The 17,251-nt window shown below is 41.4% G+C and overlaps 1 protein-coding gene across 2 annotated transcripts in view; it reads left to right on the forward strand.

The window, feature by feature from the left end:
- The first annotated feature begins 412 nt into the window (after nt 1-412).
- Nucleotides 413-17,251, forward strand: part of LOC149453596 (ATP-binding cassette sub-family C member 5-like) — a 99,600-nt gene continuing 82,761 nt past the window's right edge. For both annotated transcript variants that reach the window (XR_016314662.1, XM_089688094.1), the window contains exons 1-3: nt 413-544; nt 1,644-1,752; nt 16,952-17,107. Coding sequence is in view for 1 of the 2 variants with exons in the window: in XM_089688094.1 (XP_089544220.1) it covers nt 1,649-1,752; nt 16,952-17,107 (260 nt within the window). In the remaining variant the exon portion in view is untranslated. The remainder of the gene's footprint in view (nt 545-1,643; nt 1,753-16,951; nt 17,108-17,251) is intronic.

The raw sequence follows: 17,251 nt of genomic DNA on the forward strand, positions 1-17,251 counted from the left end.
GTTGTAGGTTTAGTCATTTTTAGCAGGGTTTCCCTGAGACTGAAAGGTAATTTCAAGTGTTTCTCTGTGTTGAAAAGGTTGAGAAAGGCTGGTGTAGTTTGTTGAAAACGACAAAACTTTTCAATAAAAGCATATGAAATAAAAAAAAGTGATTTTTTTTTTCTGTAAGTTTTGTTTAAGTGGAAAAGTATCCTGTTATCAGTAATCCAGGATTGCCTTGAAAGGAGTCACTAGCTAGTGGTCACAGTCTGAGCCGTCAGCTGTGCAGTATGTAGAGTATTATATATAGCCCAGCACACACTGGGAATAGGTAGTAAGCAGCAGGCGTGACTGGCCTGCTATGGGAGGGAGGATCACAGTCCAGGGAGCAGTGGGGGAGTTGTCCAATTCAAGCTGTCAAAAGTTAGTCACAAAGTCACACAATATTCCTGAGCCTGTCACAGCGGTGTCACTGCCTCTGTCATGTGCCTGGCACAGCACTTTATCTTTGGACTCACAACAGTAGCTAGCCAGCAGCTTTTTCTTGGGGCAGCTTGATGAACTGGTAAGGACGACTAGTTTTTTCTTGCAAATGTTACTCCTCTCTGCATGTAGTGATATATTTAGCATACACAACACTTAGAAGGATAGCTGAAGATCACTAAAAGTCTTTTACTATAGCACCTAACCACTTATAGCAAATTAGAGTGGTACAGTTAAGAGTAGCTTCTTCAATGACAAAAGACTGGGACTCCCCTTTTTTAAGTCGGTGGACATTTTAAAGTATTGCCCAAAAAAAGTTAATTTTTTTTGTTTTGGATAGAGTAGGAAAGGGATCAAGCTCTATTAGGGTTACATTGCTGTCTGTAATGTCTGCTGTCACCTTCTCTATTTGTCCTTGTGACCATTGTTAAGGGTAAATTAACACTACAACGGACAACTACCAGAGCGATTTACCGCACTGGCAGCTGTACATTACCGGCTGTGTTTTGCACAAACTTCATGTGAAGTGTACAAAACGTACACGTCATTCATAGAGGTGTACAGCAATGCGATGCACTGTGGTGCTGTACATTGCCATGCGATTCAGCATGGTGCGCTGCGATCACAGCCTGCTTCAGCGCAGCTCTAGGTTGTGTTGCAGTGTGAATGGGACACACAGGAAACAATTGTTGCCTGTGTGTGCTTACAATGCAGTAAAATGTCTCTCTCCACAGTATGTGTGAATTCAGCCTTAACTGTTAAAAAATCTAAAAATTTAAAGTTGTCACTAAAACAAGAATACAGAGGAAAGCATCCGACAGACACAAAAGCAGTAAAGAACTATAAGGCACAGACAGCAAAAAAGGGGGGTTTTAACCTTTCTCAAATAAATAAATAAATAAGTTTGCCCTGTGAATATACTTTAACTGTTTCCATAGAGAGAGACCGATGTCCTTTCTAATTCCAAGAAAAATTGGAACACCTCTGTGCTGAGAGTAATACTAGGATATAATCCAATGTACCTTCTGCTGCTTCGTTATAAAGTTTCTGCATCGTCATGTTGGGAACTAATGCAGTATAAATACCCAGAGGGTGTGTTTAGAAGTGTTCTGATAGCTCTTTTATTGCTCAATACTTTGTGTAATCTCAGCGTTTGTATTACCTGTTTTTATTTTGCTTAGACACCATGAGCTGCTACAAAGACACCATGGACAGCACTGACAAGCCCTGCTTTGCAGAGAAATACCAGTACAGCTTGCCACTACTTAAACCCTTTCGCACTACCAAAAGGTAACTGTATTTGATTAATCTCAGTAAGAAACTGAGTGTGTGTGGCATTAATCTTTTGATTGATAGCTTCATAGTACGTACTTGCTTTTACAATCATTATTAGAGATTTGCTGTAAATCAGCTAACTCTTTCAAAGGCATTTTTTAAAGGTGCATTTACAATCTAAAAAAAAAAGGAATGTGTAAAAGAAAATTTGATTGATAGCTATATATTATATACTTGCTATTATAATCATTTTCAGGGTTTTGCTGCAAAACAGCAAACTCTTTTGGTGCTCTTTTTTTTAAAGGTGCACTTACTGTTTAAAGTAGAATTTCAAACACATATTTTAAAACTTATCTGGTTCAGTTATGGATTTTATTAACAATGTCAAATGTGTTTTAAGATAATTCTAGTGTATTAAAGAAAGACCTGTTTTGGTTTTACCCATCCATGATGCCTTGGATACCTAAGGCATCTTGCAAAGAAGGTATAAATCACCTATAGAGGGGAGATCTCAGAGTGCTGGGATAGGTCACCGACTCACCATAAGTTTAAGTGGTGGGGTCCTCGGAAGCTGGAGTCATATCAGGAAAAAATGTGTTGGGGACCAAGAGAGGCCACCTAAAAAAAGGCTTAAAGGAGAACCAACCATGGTGTAACCAAACCAAACAACTTTTTTGAGATCAAAATTAAATAAAATTAGGCCAAATGGCCAACAATCCTCAAATCACTGTTAAAATAAGGTTAGATAACATTATCACCTTAAAATACAAGCCCAGGCACCACACATCCACTCACATACACTGCAATGCATTAACTAGGTCTCATAGAGAGCATAAAATGACAGGCCAGCAGTCTCAAGACCGGCAGTCAGTGTATACTAGTAAGCGGTAAGCGGACTTAGCATGCTACCCAATCAACCAACATTCAAAGAGTGGTAAAGTGACTCCGGTCAGAGAGTGGTGGCCCATTCTGTGTGGAACAGCAACAACATCAAAAGCATAAGACATATCCATCCAAAACCTGATGTATAGTAATACGTTGCCACAATGGGGCCAGGTTTGGCAAAATTAACATATGGTAGTCCATATAAAACAACAAGACATCAGTAAGGGAAGGTACCCCAGTTCATATGGGGTGGTGGACTGACATGGTGGAATGCTGATGATAGGTTGGAGAAGCCCAAAACTTGGGCGTGATAGTCAAAGGTGAGCTGTATGATAATTTTACCGATGTATCCAGGTGCAAGCAATGCCCTATGCATATGTAGCTGTGTGTCGTGTACAGTCAATTAGACACCGGAGTGGTAATTAATAGTCTCCTGCAGGGTATCAATATAATGCAACCCTTACAGTGTAGTGGAGCCAATGACCGTATGGTCGGGTCTAGAGATGAAGATTTGCACAAATGGTGACGGCTGCATCTTTCACAAGGGGTGGACTCCATTTAGATCAGGGAGGGATCTGTCTGCTTATCCCCTTCCAATCAGAGCAGAGCGGGCGGATGAGCCATCCGTGTCCGCTCAGTTTATGTAGAGCAGACACAGACAGAGCCCGCTCTACTCTGTGTGGCCAGGAGTAAACTGACTTCACTGTCCATTTACACCCAACTGCCCTCCTATCTGTCTATGGCTAGACATACCACCTTTATTTTTTTTGCAGACTGGATTGAATTGGAGGTAGGTGGGTGTAAACAGACACAAGTCCATTCACATCAGCCGGTCCATAGGATCTGAAAAATTGACAGGTGGTCACTGATCAGACTCTTTGTGTGAAAATGGCCTAAGCCAATTTCTGTTATATTATTATATTGCTCATTTTACCTGTGCATAAAGCCCTGGATACCTAAAAACAATATCAGCATGCCATCCTCTATTACATTGTTAAAACATGCACAAAAATATATAAACTGTTGTGCTAACTTGTGAGCTGTTAAAGGATGAAGAATGTCCAAAAGTACAGTCTAAATCTCAATAGACCTTAATCATAACTTAATCGGTACAGTCGTATGGTGTCTGTCTTAAAGGTGGGGACATGCTGGATATGGTATTTTCTTGTGCTTTAGAACAGGATCTGCTGTACAATCAACGCAACATCCACAAAAAAAGCCACCTTGGGAAGGACCAGCCTCAGGATGAATAAGCAGAAAAAGCAGAGCACCGGGAGATGTTAGCAATTCTGTTCACTTTATTGAGATTAAAAGAGCATCCACTTACATTTAAAAACAGAGACATCCAGCTTGGGAAAGGGGCAGAGTGACCAATTCACAGGGTGCCACAACATAAGAGAACCAGACAGAGGAGAACCAAAATCCACATACAGCACAGGAGTGCAGTCTCTACAGAAAGACGGTAATTGTGAGCAGCTGGCAATGCCGTGTATAGGACACTCAGGACTGGAACTATGGAGCTGCAGGGGGGACACAGTGCCCATCATACACTGTTCCCCGGTGGTCTGGGATGCAGGCAACACGTTTCTGGGCTATTAGCCCCTTTCTCAAGCCTCCTTTGCTGTATTTGGATCCTGGCTCTCCTTCATCTGGATTTGTTATGCTTTGGAACCCTGTGAATTGGTGACTGCCCCTCTACCAGGCAGCATGTCTCAGTTTTTAAATGTAAGTGGATGCTTTTTTATTCTGAATGAAGTGAACAAAATTTCTGACATTGCTCTGTGCTCTGCTTTTTCTGCTTGTTCTATTACATTGTCAGATTGCTCAATTTACCCATTCATAATGTGCTGGATATCTAAAAAAACAGCAGAAACTTCCAAACTGTTAGACTCTGTTATTAGATAGCTCACTTTACCCATGCATAATGCCATGAATGCTTAAAAGAAGGTGGAGTCAGTCTCTATTACGTTATTACCTTGCTCACTGATATAACTCTGGGGTCTAGAGGGAAAGTGTTTCCACTTATTTACAGAAAGGAGGAGAATACCGAGAGCACCCCACCAAGTGGGTGATACTTATTCATAGTTCAAAGGACCAGGCTGGGAAATGTTGGGTGTAATGCGGAGCGTGGATGGCATTTCTGTCTGCAAGGTTCCTAGACATTGGGTCTACCAGCTTGTACATGCCAAACAGCTCATCCCATGTTGATAGGAGGGCATTGTGGAGCAGTGGAAGAATGTCCACTCCAGCTTGAGAGACTGGATCAACCTTGGGTGTTCTAAGAACACTGGGGTTCCATCCTCTTTTGTCTCTAATGCATTGCAAACAGAGGTCTTTATCACGTTTTCTGCTAAAAGAACATACATTGCCTGTGGGTTTATATTGTCATATCACTTTTCACCTGCAGGATACCACACCTGTGAATACAATACTCAAAATATTATTACATTTCAGACATCTTGTTAGATAATTTAGCCATTAAAATGTTTTAAGTAAAGAACAAGTATGACCTAGATTTGTGATCCTTTTCCATTGCTAACCAATGTCCATTATTAATGAAAAATCATAGAGGAAAACAACATGGTTGTAAAGAATATAACATGGTTTTGCCACCATCTTTTAAGCTTCAAGGCATTGACATGTGTAGGCAGGTGCAGTCTACATTTTCCACTACAGGTGGCACTCATCTAGAACGACAATGCAGCTGTAGGAGGAAGTCAAGAGAAACTGTGTTTCTCTATGATTCTTTATGATTCCCTTGGTCCCCTGTGGCAGCATTCAGGTTGGCTTTGCTGCTTCATGGTAACCCTGGGGGCCATCTTGGATCATGCAGACTCTCTGCCCCTGAATTTTGGTGCACAATTGTGAGTTGGCTAGTGTAGGGACAGCCAGGAGCGGACTGACAACTCATGGGGCCCCCGGGCAATAGGGGATCATAGGGCCCCTGTGTCCTTGCCCAAACTCAAAAAAGCCTATGAAAAAGGTACCAGGGGCATCTCATGGGGCCCCCTACTGACCCTGGCCCTTGGGCAGTGTCCGAGTTTCCAAATAGTCAGTCCGCCCTGGGGACAGCATAACCGTCGGTCAGGGACAGCACTAGCAGCAGGGAGAAGTTCCAGAGGAGGAGGGAAAGCTTGGGGACTATGTCTACATCGGAGAAAACTCCCTTTGGGTTGGACTTACAAGGCCCCACTCTGCTCCCCTAGACAAGTACTTTCTCCAGCCTGGGCCTATTCAATGCTGACTCTCTGCTCTGACTGTGAGGAATTCCTCAGTCGGGTGTGCCCCGGAAAGTTTTTATACTGTTTTGCAAGTTCTTCAATACATTGTTTTCTGCTATCCAGAACTCTGTGTGTTCACTACCGCCGCACAAAGCTACACCGACCTAACACGTGTACTGATATATCACCATGCAAAGAATTTATCCTAATCTGGATTGTATAAGAATGTTAACATATTCGGTGGCATAAATAAATAAAGAGTATGAGAATGCTGAAATACATACTGATGCAGGCTTTCTTAAGTGTTTTCTACATGTTACAAGGCCTGGGTACTTTGTCATTTGATCACTGCTTAAGGGAAAGACAAGCCAGACTGAGCCATATGTATAACCTTTAGCAGAGATCACATGAGCAATGAGCATTAAAAAAAAAACTGTGTGGGGGGTCCTCCCCCCAAAATCCATACCAGACCCTAATCCAGCAGTACAACTGGTCAGGAAAGGGGGGAGAGAACGAGCGACTGCCCCCCGAACCATACCAGGTCATATGCCCTCAACATGGAGGGGTGCTTTGGGGCAGGGGATCGCCTCCAGATCCTGCTCCCCCCCATGTGAATGAGTACCCCTACTCAAAAAAAAAGTGTAATGAAAATAAATACAGGAGGCTTTTTTTTCCCCAAGCTCTTTGTTTAAAAAACAAAAATAAAAAATAAAAGTCCCCTTAAGTAGATACAGTATCAATCACAAGCTGCTGCCCTGAAAAAAAAGAAAAAAAAGCTCCACATCTGCATTCTGACAGCTCTGCTCTCTAACAGCATTCCCTGTGTTGGTGACATCATAAGGGGTCTGGGACACCCTGGGACATCATGGCTGGTGGCTCTGCCCCTTAATTATTTAAGAACTGTTAGACAGCAGAGCTATCAGATGGTGGGAGCCTTCGGAAGATGACAAGCTCTTTTTTTTTTCTCAAGTCGGCGGCATCATTCATCATGATTGACATTGGACTCAAAAACTTCCTCCTGTTTTTATTTACACTACATTTTGTTTTGAGTGAATGAGTACTATGTACTCCTACTCATTCACATGGGGGGGCTGGAATCCGGGGGCCCGCTTGTAATGGGGACTTCCAGATTCTAATAGGCCCCACACACTCAGAGCCCCACAACCACCTGCCAGGGTTGTGGGGAAGAGGCTCTTGTCCCCATCAACAAGTCTCTGCTCTAATTCATCCCAAAGGTGTTCTGTCAGGTTGAGGTCAGGACTCTGTGCAGGCCAGTCAAATTCCTCCATCCCAAACTCACTCGTCCATGTCTTTATATAACTTGCTTTATGCACTGGTGCTCAGTCATGTTGGAACAGGAAGGGACCATCCCCAAACTGTTCCCACGAAGTTGGAAGCATAAAATTGTCCAAAATGTCTTGGTATGCTGACACCTTAAGAGTTCCCTTCACTGGAACTTAGGGGCCAAGCCCAACCCCTGAAAGACAACCCCACACCACAATCCCCCCTCCACCAAACTTTACACTTGGCACAATGCAGTCAGGCAAGTACCTTTCCCCTGGCAATTGCGAAACCCAGATGCGTCCATTGGATTGCCAGACAGAGAAGCATGATTTGTCACTCCAGAGAACACATCTCCACTGCTCTAAAGTCCAGTGGCTGCATGCTTTACACCACTGCATCTGACACTTTACATTACACTTGGAGATGTAAGGCTTGGATGCAGCTGCTCGGTCATGGAAACCCATTCCATTAAGCTCTCTAGGCACTGTTGTTGTGCTAACATGAAGGCCACATGAAGTTTTGAGGTGTTTAGCTGTTGACTCTGCAGACAGTTGGGACTTCTGTGCACTGTGCACTTCAGCATGCGCTGACCCCACTCTGTCATTTTACGTGGTCTACCACTTCGTGGCTGACATGCTGTTGTTCCCAGTTGCTTCCACTTTGTTATAATACCACTAACCATTGACCGTGGAATATTTAGTAACAAGGAAATTTCACAGTTGGACTTATTGCACAGGTGGCAACCTATCACAGTACCATGCTTGAATTCACTGAGCTCCTGAGAGCAACCCATTATTTCACAAATGTTTGTAGAAGCAGTCTGCATGCCTAGGTGCTTGATTTTATACACCTGTGGCTATGGAGGTGATTGCCACACCTGAGTCCAATGATTTAGAGGGGTTTCTCAATACTTTTGGCAATATAAAAAAAAAACACAACAAAAACACACACACAGACACAAAACCAGGCAGACTGGATGGACCACTTGGTTTTTTTATGTTGTCACTTTTATATGTTTCTATATAGTATATATACTCATCAGCCACTTTGTTAGGTACACCTGTTCAATTGCTTGGTAAAACAAATTGCTAATCAGCCAATCACATGGCAGCAACTCAAAGCATTTAGGCATCTAGATATGGTGAAGAGCTGAAGTTCGGTTTGCTGAAGTTCAAACCGAGCATCAGAATGGGAAAGAAAGGTGATTTGGAATGTGGCATGGTTGTTGGTGCCGGACAGGCTGGTCTAAGTATTTCAAAAACTGCTGATCTCTTGGGATTTTCACACACAACCCGAAAAATTGAAAATATCCAGTGAGCGACATTTGTGTGGGCAAAAATGCCTTGTTGATATCAGAGGTCAGAGGAGAATGGGTAGACTGGTTCGAGATGATAGAAAAGCAACAGTTACACATTTCAATATGGACCAAAATCTCTGAGGAATGTTTCCAACAACTTGTTGAATCTATGCCACAAAGAATTAAGGAAGTTCTGAAGGCAAAAGGGGGTCCAACCCTGGTCCTTTCTAATTTATTAAAATCACAAGTACAAGATGTCACCATTGAATGGGCTTTTGTTTTTATAGGTAAAGTTGATCCAGGGAATATCCTATTACCTCTCGGGGATCAGGAAGGAATTTTTCCCAGCAGGAGCAAATTGGATCATGCTTTGCTGGGTTTTTTTTGCCTTCCTCTGGATCAACTGTGGGTGTAGGATTATAACTTTTTTTTTTTTTAATGGTTGAACTGGATGGACTTTTGTCTTTTTTCAGCCAGACTAACCATGTAACTATGTAACTATATGCATTGTTAGTGCAGGCTAGACTGTAGCTAGAGTCAAACAAGACAAATCATTGTAGAGTTTTTATGATTTTCGGTGATTCTGATGGAAGATTTGCCACTGCAACTCAATCAATATGACTACTTGAACCTAGCCGTTCTTGTCACATGCAGAAGAGAATTCTCAATATTTTCCTATGGAGAATCCAGTGCAGGGTGGGTTACATAATTGCCAGCAACCCAACAGTTTTGCATTGACTTCTGCTCTAGATCCAGGCTTCCTATGATCTATACTATGCATGTGTCATCAGGTATTGACAGATTACAGAGCCTGCGTAATAAAGTTGCTCAATGTGAATGTTTGCAGTTAGTTGAGATTTAGTTTATTTACTTACTGAAGAAAGTGAGATGTAATTTGGTGTAATGCGAGTGGAGGCTCTGTTTAAAGCAGGTAAGAGGTAATTCTGTATTGGCAGGTGAGAAATGATTTCATAAAAATCAGACAAGGAGGTACTCTGGATAACAACAAGGTCAGATGGACATTTAGAAAGGCTACCAGCATTGCACAGGGGTGAATAAGATGTATTTTTCCCCCTGGCATTTGTACTTGATTTTATGTACTCCTGTTGAACACTTCCAAATCTCCTAAATCAATTGGATAGAGTAGGGAATTTTTTTGTTTTTTTGCTGTTTAGGTTCCGTCGGGAAGATAGGATATAAGAAAAAGGTGGAATTTTTGAGGTGAGGGAGAAACTCTTAGTTGTTCTGGAAAAGGTGTCCCAAGATTTCCATTCAAATCTGGTTCTGGTGACATAGGACAAATACAGATGGTGAATCTTGCCATCAGGAACACAAGGGAAAATAACAATAATATAATTTCCTCACTCTAGCTGAAAAAAATGCTTTTAGATATTTATTAGGTAAATGTAATGGTAACAACCTGAAACAGAGGTGTAGACAGGTGCAGTGTGTCCTCTATCCAGTAGGTGGTGCTGTGCCACTGTACAGATGGAGTGAAGGCTTTGAAGAAAATTGTTCCTGTGCAGACCCCATAGGTGTCTCAGAGGGAGCAGCTCTGGTGACCCTCAGCGGTCATCTTGGGTGAGGCAACCCTTTTTAATTTGGGTTCCTGCACTCATTTTGGCGTGTCTGGAGTGAGTAGGTAAGTGAGGGACACCTTACTTGGACAGTAGAAGCATAGGGGGAGGTTCCTATACAAAGAGGGACAGTGCAGGGATAGTGCTGAGTTAACATTCCAGATTTCCAGAGAAGCTTCTGGGAGGCCCCTTTACAGGACAGAGGTTCTACTTAATTATCCAGTCCGCCACCCCTTTTTCAGAAGCTGTCCTTGGGTAAAACAAGGCTCACCTGGATGAGTGACTTACTGAGTGAACTGCTAACACCAGTCATTGCAAGTAATCTGCTACTTTACCTCTGTGCCATTAATGGCTGTTACAGTATATTGTGTTGCCTTGTTAACTGCAATATGTTACCTAGATTCTAGGGCTAATTCTAGTTCCTTCATTTGACAACCACATGTTGGTTACTCTTACCAACAACATGCCCTCCTCTTCAACCCATGCACCCCTTTGTAGTAACTTCAGATCAGGCTTGAAGATTCAGCATAACAGTTCAGCAGCACAGCACACAATGCTGGAAGATTCCTAGTCCAGGGAGAACCCCAGCATGGTCACCCAGAAGAGAGCCACCTGCTCCAGTAGGACCACATGTTGCAGCAGGCCTCTGTAAGTCCCATATGGAATATAGAGCGAGCTGTGAACCCTCCCTCATATTTATGTTATACTTATAGCAGGGGGCAAGACTCAGAAACCCTGGGAAAAGAATCTATCACAGTTAAAGTGGCATTTTACCTACAAAATGTAAAAAAAAGTCAGCAGCTACAAAAACTGTAGCTGCTGACTTTTAAAATACAGACACTTACGTGTCCCTCGGTCCAGCAGTGTCCTCACCACAGCTGGTTTCACCGTCCGTCTTCTCTCCCTGGCGCAAGCATCTTCAGTGTGGGCACCTGGCTGTGACAGCTTGTGGCTTCACAGCCGGGTGCCCACTGTGCATGCGCACGAAGTGCTGTGCTTTGTGAGTGGCCCCTGGTCTTCTGGGACCTGTCACGTGTCCCAGAAGACTACGAGGAGGGAGGGGGGAGGACAACTTCCACTTCCAATCACCTAGGTTGATCGCAGTGGAAATGGGAGCGGGTACCTGTCAAATTCGGGTATCTGCTCCCCTCCCCACTCCCCAAAGATGCCAATCCTTAATGGGGAGCGGGGGACAAAGGCTTAAAGCGGAACTTCCCCTTTTGGGTGGAGTTCTGCTTTAACCCTTCCCATCCTGGGCGACTTGTAAGTGTCTGCATAACTACACAGTGCAAGACAAAGCACAGTAAAATAGAACTTAAAGTATTAGTAAAGTCATTTTTTCACTTGTACCTACAGGTAAGCCTATAAAGGCTGTAAATATCTCCTAAATGTGCACAATTCAGGAGATATTTACTTGTAAAATACACCAGCGCATGCGCTCTGAAGGAAGAGCTGTGTGCCGTAGAAAGTGACGTCATCGTGGCTCGGCCATTCAAGCCGTAGGAGCCCACGAACCCAGAAGAAGGACTGGGTGAAGATGGAAGCACTGACAGCGGTGACATCATGCCGCTGGAGGACTTCGTTTGAAGGTAGGTTTCACATAATATGCTAGTATGGGATGCATACTAGCACATTATGACATTGTCTTGCAGGTTTGTTTGTTTTTAAAGAAAATGTCGCCGTTTACTATGGCTTTAATCATGATTCACATCATAATGATAAGCAACATAAACTTCACATTATACACAGCAATAACAGCAATACAAAAATAAAGTTCTTTATTTTACTCCTGTAAGCACCAGCTTGTATGCAATTACCTTGTTAATTATAATACCCAATGCAAGATTTCTTTACACCACTTGGACTATATGTGTGTGCTCCCTTAAAACTGGGTACCCCTACCCCAGCCACTGGCCCCACCTACAGAAGATACGTTTAAGACAGCAAAAAATCATTTTTGTTTATTGCGTGTATTGATACAGGTAATTATATTTATATGTCTACATAAAACAATGGAATATATAGTGCTGTACATAAAATATACGGGAGATTGAAGACTACCTAAGCTCTGCATTTCCATGGCTGCGCTCTGTGCAAGTGTATATTATTAGCACTGATCACTGTATTTGTGTCACTGGAGATGTCAGTTGCAATTAGTTGCCACAATGTGTCAGTTAGTGTCAGATTGCCCGCCGTACTATCACAGTCCCGCTATAAGTCGCTCATCGCCTCCATTACTAGTAAAAAAATAAAGAAAAATTCCAGTATATATATCAAAGTTGGTAGACTCTGTAACTTTCATGCAAACCAATTAATATATGCTAATTGGGAATTTTTTTTAACCAAATATATGTAGTAGAATATATTTTTGCCTAAATTTATGAAGAAATTCGATTTTTAAATTTTTTGGGATATGTTTTTTTACGGAAGGTAAAAAATATTGTTTTGTTTTCCAAAATTTTTGGTCTTCTTTCATTATATATATAAAAAAAAAAAAATACAGTTATCAAATACCACCAAAGGAAAGCTCTATTTGTGTGAAAAAAAACATACAAATTTCATTTGTGTTGGATGACTGCACAAATGTCAATTAAAATAGCGCAGTGCTGAATGGCAAACAAATGGCCTGGTCAGGAAGGGGGGTAAAACCGTCCAGGGGCAAGTCATTAAACATGAGTGGCCTTCCTACACCGGTTTAGTTGTTCAATGAACTTAGGACAGCATGGTGGCTAAATGGTTAGCACTTCCACCTAGCAGTACTAGGGTCATTGGTTTGAATCCCAACCACAGCACCACCTGCCTGGAGTTTGCATGTTCTGCTTTTGTGGGTTTCCTCCTGGTACTCTAGTTTCCTCCCACACTCCAAAGACATGCTGATAGGTTAATTGGATCCTGTCCAAATTGTTCCTAGTATGTGTATGTTTGAATGTGAGCTGGGAACTTAGATTGTACACCCCTTGAGGGTTAGGGACTGATGTGAATGTACAATATATATGTAAAGCGCTGCGTAAATTGACAGTGCTATATAAGTACCTGAAATAAATAAATAACTCTACAGAAGCTCTGCCAGACAGCTTATATCATGGAAAGCCACACTCACAAACCTTCTGTGCGGTATGATTATTTATAATATCTGGGAAAAGGAATCAACATTAGCACATGCTAGTTCCTTTTTCCACTTGGTATTATAAATACATAATTTGAAGAGCAGCTTGATGAGCACAGCTTTCCATTATATAAAATGTCTTGGATGAGAGTGAGTGCACCTTTCTGATCTAAGAACATGTGTCCAGTGGCTCAATAAAACAACTAAAAACTTCCTATAGAAGTAAATTGTGAATATATTAAGCAGAGTTGTACACTTGGGCCACCTCCTCACTGCCTCTTTTAACCCTCAAGATGACGCACCATCACGATGCCACCGAATGCATTGCAGGGCAGTTGCAGCCCCATTTACTTTTGTCCTGTTTGGCAGCGAAACCAATGGCCGAAAATGACATGCCAGCAAACCTTTTCCACAACTGTGAAACAAGGCTTTGTGGCTGTGGCATGTGTACAGCCCTTAGTGGCTGCATGCCCTAGTTAAGATAGTTGGTTGAGGATGGAGTGGTGAAACCATGGCTCAACCCCCTAACATTAACTTCCAATGGCTGCTTGTTTGAATGAGCTCTTAGAGGGTACTCTCACTCTGGAGAGATTTTTTTGCTCACTTTTTACAGGACAAGAAATACAGGTACATCTCCCCAAGGTGGAATAGATGGCAACAGAATTTACAGTGGTTTTAACTTTAAAAATAGAACTCCGGGATAGGCAAACAAATCACCCATTAGTACACCCCCTACACAAAACATTAAACAGTTAATACATTTGTGAATTTGTTTACCATTGAAGAGGAAAGCCTAAGGAAGTAATCTCTGTAATTCAAACTATAACAGCATCTGCTCTGTCAAGGAGGAGGTGTAACAGCAGAGATTACATCATATCCTCTGCTCTCAGGAAACTACACTTCCCATCAACCTTTGGGTATTGCAGTGAGTGTGAGTGGGTACACTAGGCCTGTACATGATGAAAGTATACTCGTCCACTTCAACAGAAAACACATTCCCCAGCTGCCACTGCTATCCTCAAATTGCACCATCCAGTGCCAACAGAATATGAACTGATTGCCCTGACATTCTGTTTTCATTCCCAGAATATATATGACCACATGCCCAGAATTAGATTGCTTATCCACTGTTGTCTGCTGGAATTAATCACTGTCCCACTGCCCTATAGCAGATATACTGCTACAGGGCAGCAGGTGTGCGCAAAATCACGTCTTTAGATGTGATTTTGCATTTCTGGGTAGGGGGCGCATGTGAGCTGCCCATGCACCCTGCCTGTGCCGCCATTCGCGCACACAGCTGTCAATCACCGGGTCCCAGTTGGTGATTACCAGCCGGCGCCCAGTGATTACTGAGCAAAGGACCGTTTTGTTTACTAACAGTTCTCCTCCCTGTCAGCTCAGGTACACTGTTCTGGATGGCTGTGCACAGCACAGCCATCCAGAGCAGTGTGATTACAGTGAAGCACACAGACACGGCCCCCTAGTAAAACACTCCCTGCACACAGTAAACCTTTTGATCACCACTCATGTTAATCCCTTCCTGCCCAGTGCCATTAGTACAGTGTCATTGCTTTTTTTAATACTGATCACTGTATTGGTGTCACTGGGGATGTCAGTGACACCAAGTCAGTTCCCCCCAGTGTCAGAATGTCCGCCGCAGTCCTGGTATAAGTTGCTGTTCACCACCATTATTAGTAAAAAAAAATTCCAGTATATATGCCACCATTTGTAAACGCTATAACTTTCACATATGCCAATTAATTTGCACATATTGGGATTTTTTTTAGCAAAGACATGTAGCAGAATACATTTTGGCCTAAATTTATGTCGAAATTTGATTTTTAAAATTTTTTTACTGGACAAGTTTAATAGCAAAAAGTCAAAAATATTGTTTTTCTCTCTTTTTATCTGTGATTTTTGCCTCATTTTTACCCATGATTGTGCCCCACATTTACCTGTGATTTTGCTGCAATTTTACCCACAATTTTTCCTGGAATTTTTACACAGTTTTGCTGCGATTTTACCCACGATTTTGCAGTGATTTTACCCTGAAGTGCACCTCAATTTTGCCCAGCATTTTGCCACAATTTTGCTGTGATTTTACCTGCGATTTTCCCACCATTTTACCAGAGATTTTGCTGCGATTTTACCCAGGATTTTGCCATATTTAGGGTGCGCTTTTCATAGGTCATGTGACTCAAAAAACGCATCAAAACCACATCATGCGAGTTTTCAATGCAATTCAAGCCTGGTTCACACCAATGCAATTTGCATTTTGTCCATTTTGCAGTACTTTTGGCAGTGCATTATTTTTGCTACGATTTTGTGATGCCCAAAAAAGGTTTGAACCGTTTTTCGGTGTCGCGCGTCCCACAATTTTGTTTGCACGCTCGCTCCAAGTTTGCTGTGCAGAAAAATGCGCCAAGATTGCAGCAAAAACGGCCCACATTTTCAGGTGCCATTGAAATTAATGGCACCTGAACATGCGATTAAGCATTTTCACAGTGCGTTTTTCAGAATTGCCGCAATTCTGTCCATGATTTGAAACACTCTAGTGTGAATGGAGCCTTAATCTGCATTTTTTTAATCTACCCAGCAGCAAGTTGGGCAGAAAAAAAACATTCAAAAAACGCAAAACGCATCAAAATAAGCGCCAAAAGCACACATGCTAAATTGTGAAATGCACTGCAAAAAGCACTGCAACACAGAAAAAACCTAATTTTCAGCTTTCAGCGCTGTCGCGCTTTGAATGACAATTGCGCGGTCATGTAACACTGTACCCATATGAAATTGTTATTATTTTTTTCACACAAATAGAGCTTTCTTTTGGTGGTATTTAACCACCGCTGAGTTTTTTTTTTAAAAAAAACTTTTGAAAAAAAAATGCATTTTTCTTCATTTCTGTTATAAAATCTTGCATATAAATAAAATTTCTTCATAAATTTAGGTCAAAATGTATCCTGCTACATTTCTTTGGTGAAAATACCCCAAATTAGTGTATATTATTTAATCTGTAGGAAAGTTATAGAGTCCACAAACCAAGGTATATATATATCTGACAATTGATCAATCCTGATGTGCTGACAGCCCATATAATTTCTTGAGACTGAAAACGCCAGGATAGTATAAATACCCCCCAAATCACCCATTTTTGGAAAATAGGCAGTTCAAGGTATTTAGTAAGAGACATGATGAGTTTTTTGGAGGTTGTAATTTTTGTTACAATTTTTTGGAACATGCAGAAATTAAAAAAAAAAAAATCACAATTTTTTTTTACATATTGTCACCTGTCCAGTACAGTGTTATTATATAACTGGTGTGGAGGTGATAAGACACTGACTGGTGACAGTATGTAAAAAAAAAAAAATCATTTAATTTGTAATTTTTTTTCAAAATGTTCTATTTTTTTATGACATTATTTTTTATTTTTTTACTATTTTTTTTTCAACACACTGTTACCAATGCAATACAATGTTACCATAGTAACATTGAACTACTCTGGGCAACACATTATGAATACTAATACCAAAAAATTCCAATGTATTTCATTGATATTTGCAATCATTGTTACTGAATGAAACTAATTCATTCAGTCTTTTGTTGTGATTAGCTGTGATTGGGCAAAGCTCATCATATGATACAGATGGGCTGTGGTTGGCCCTGTCTGTATCATGTGACTGCTTTGACCTGTCACATAATTGTATACAATGGATGGAATGACAGGAAGCCATCCATTGTATACAATTGACATGTTTTGACAGTTTTAATGTGTCCTATACTTTGTTTGTAACAAAGGTCATGTTAAGAATTGAAGCTAAATCAGTGTTTTGTAATTTATTTATAGACATCGTCATCCTATAGATAATGCTGGTTTATTTTCCTTTATGACTTTAAACTGGATCACACCCCTTGCAAGGAAGGCTTACCAGCTCTCAGAACTTAATATCAGTGATCTCTGGGATCTTCCTTCTCATGATTCTGCAGAACAGAACTGCCAAAGGTAAACTATTCCCCTCTTCAATAAACAGTATTATGTTCATAGAGCGTCTAACATGATTAATCCTCTTCCTCCTTATTCCACACTGTTTAGTTGGATTATGGAGCTAATTTACAACTCATTTTTCCTTTTTGCATAACATATGCT

Source organism: Staurois parvus, unplaced genomic scaffold, assembly GCF_062004578.1.
Source record: "Staurois parvus isolate SC_StPar_1 unplaced genomic scaffold, SC_StPar_1.0 ptg000446l, whole genome shotgun sequence".
In the NCBI taxonomy this organism is placed as follows: Eukaryota; Metazoa; Chordata; class Amphibia; order Anura; family Ranidae; genus Staurois; species Staurois parvus.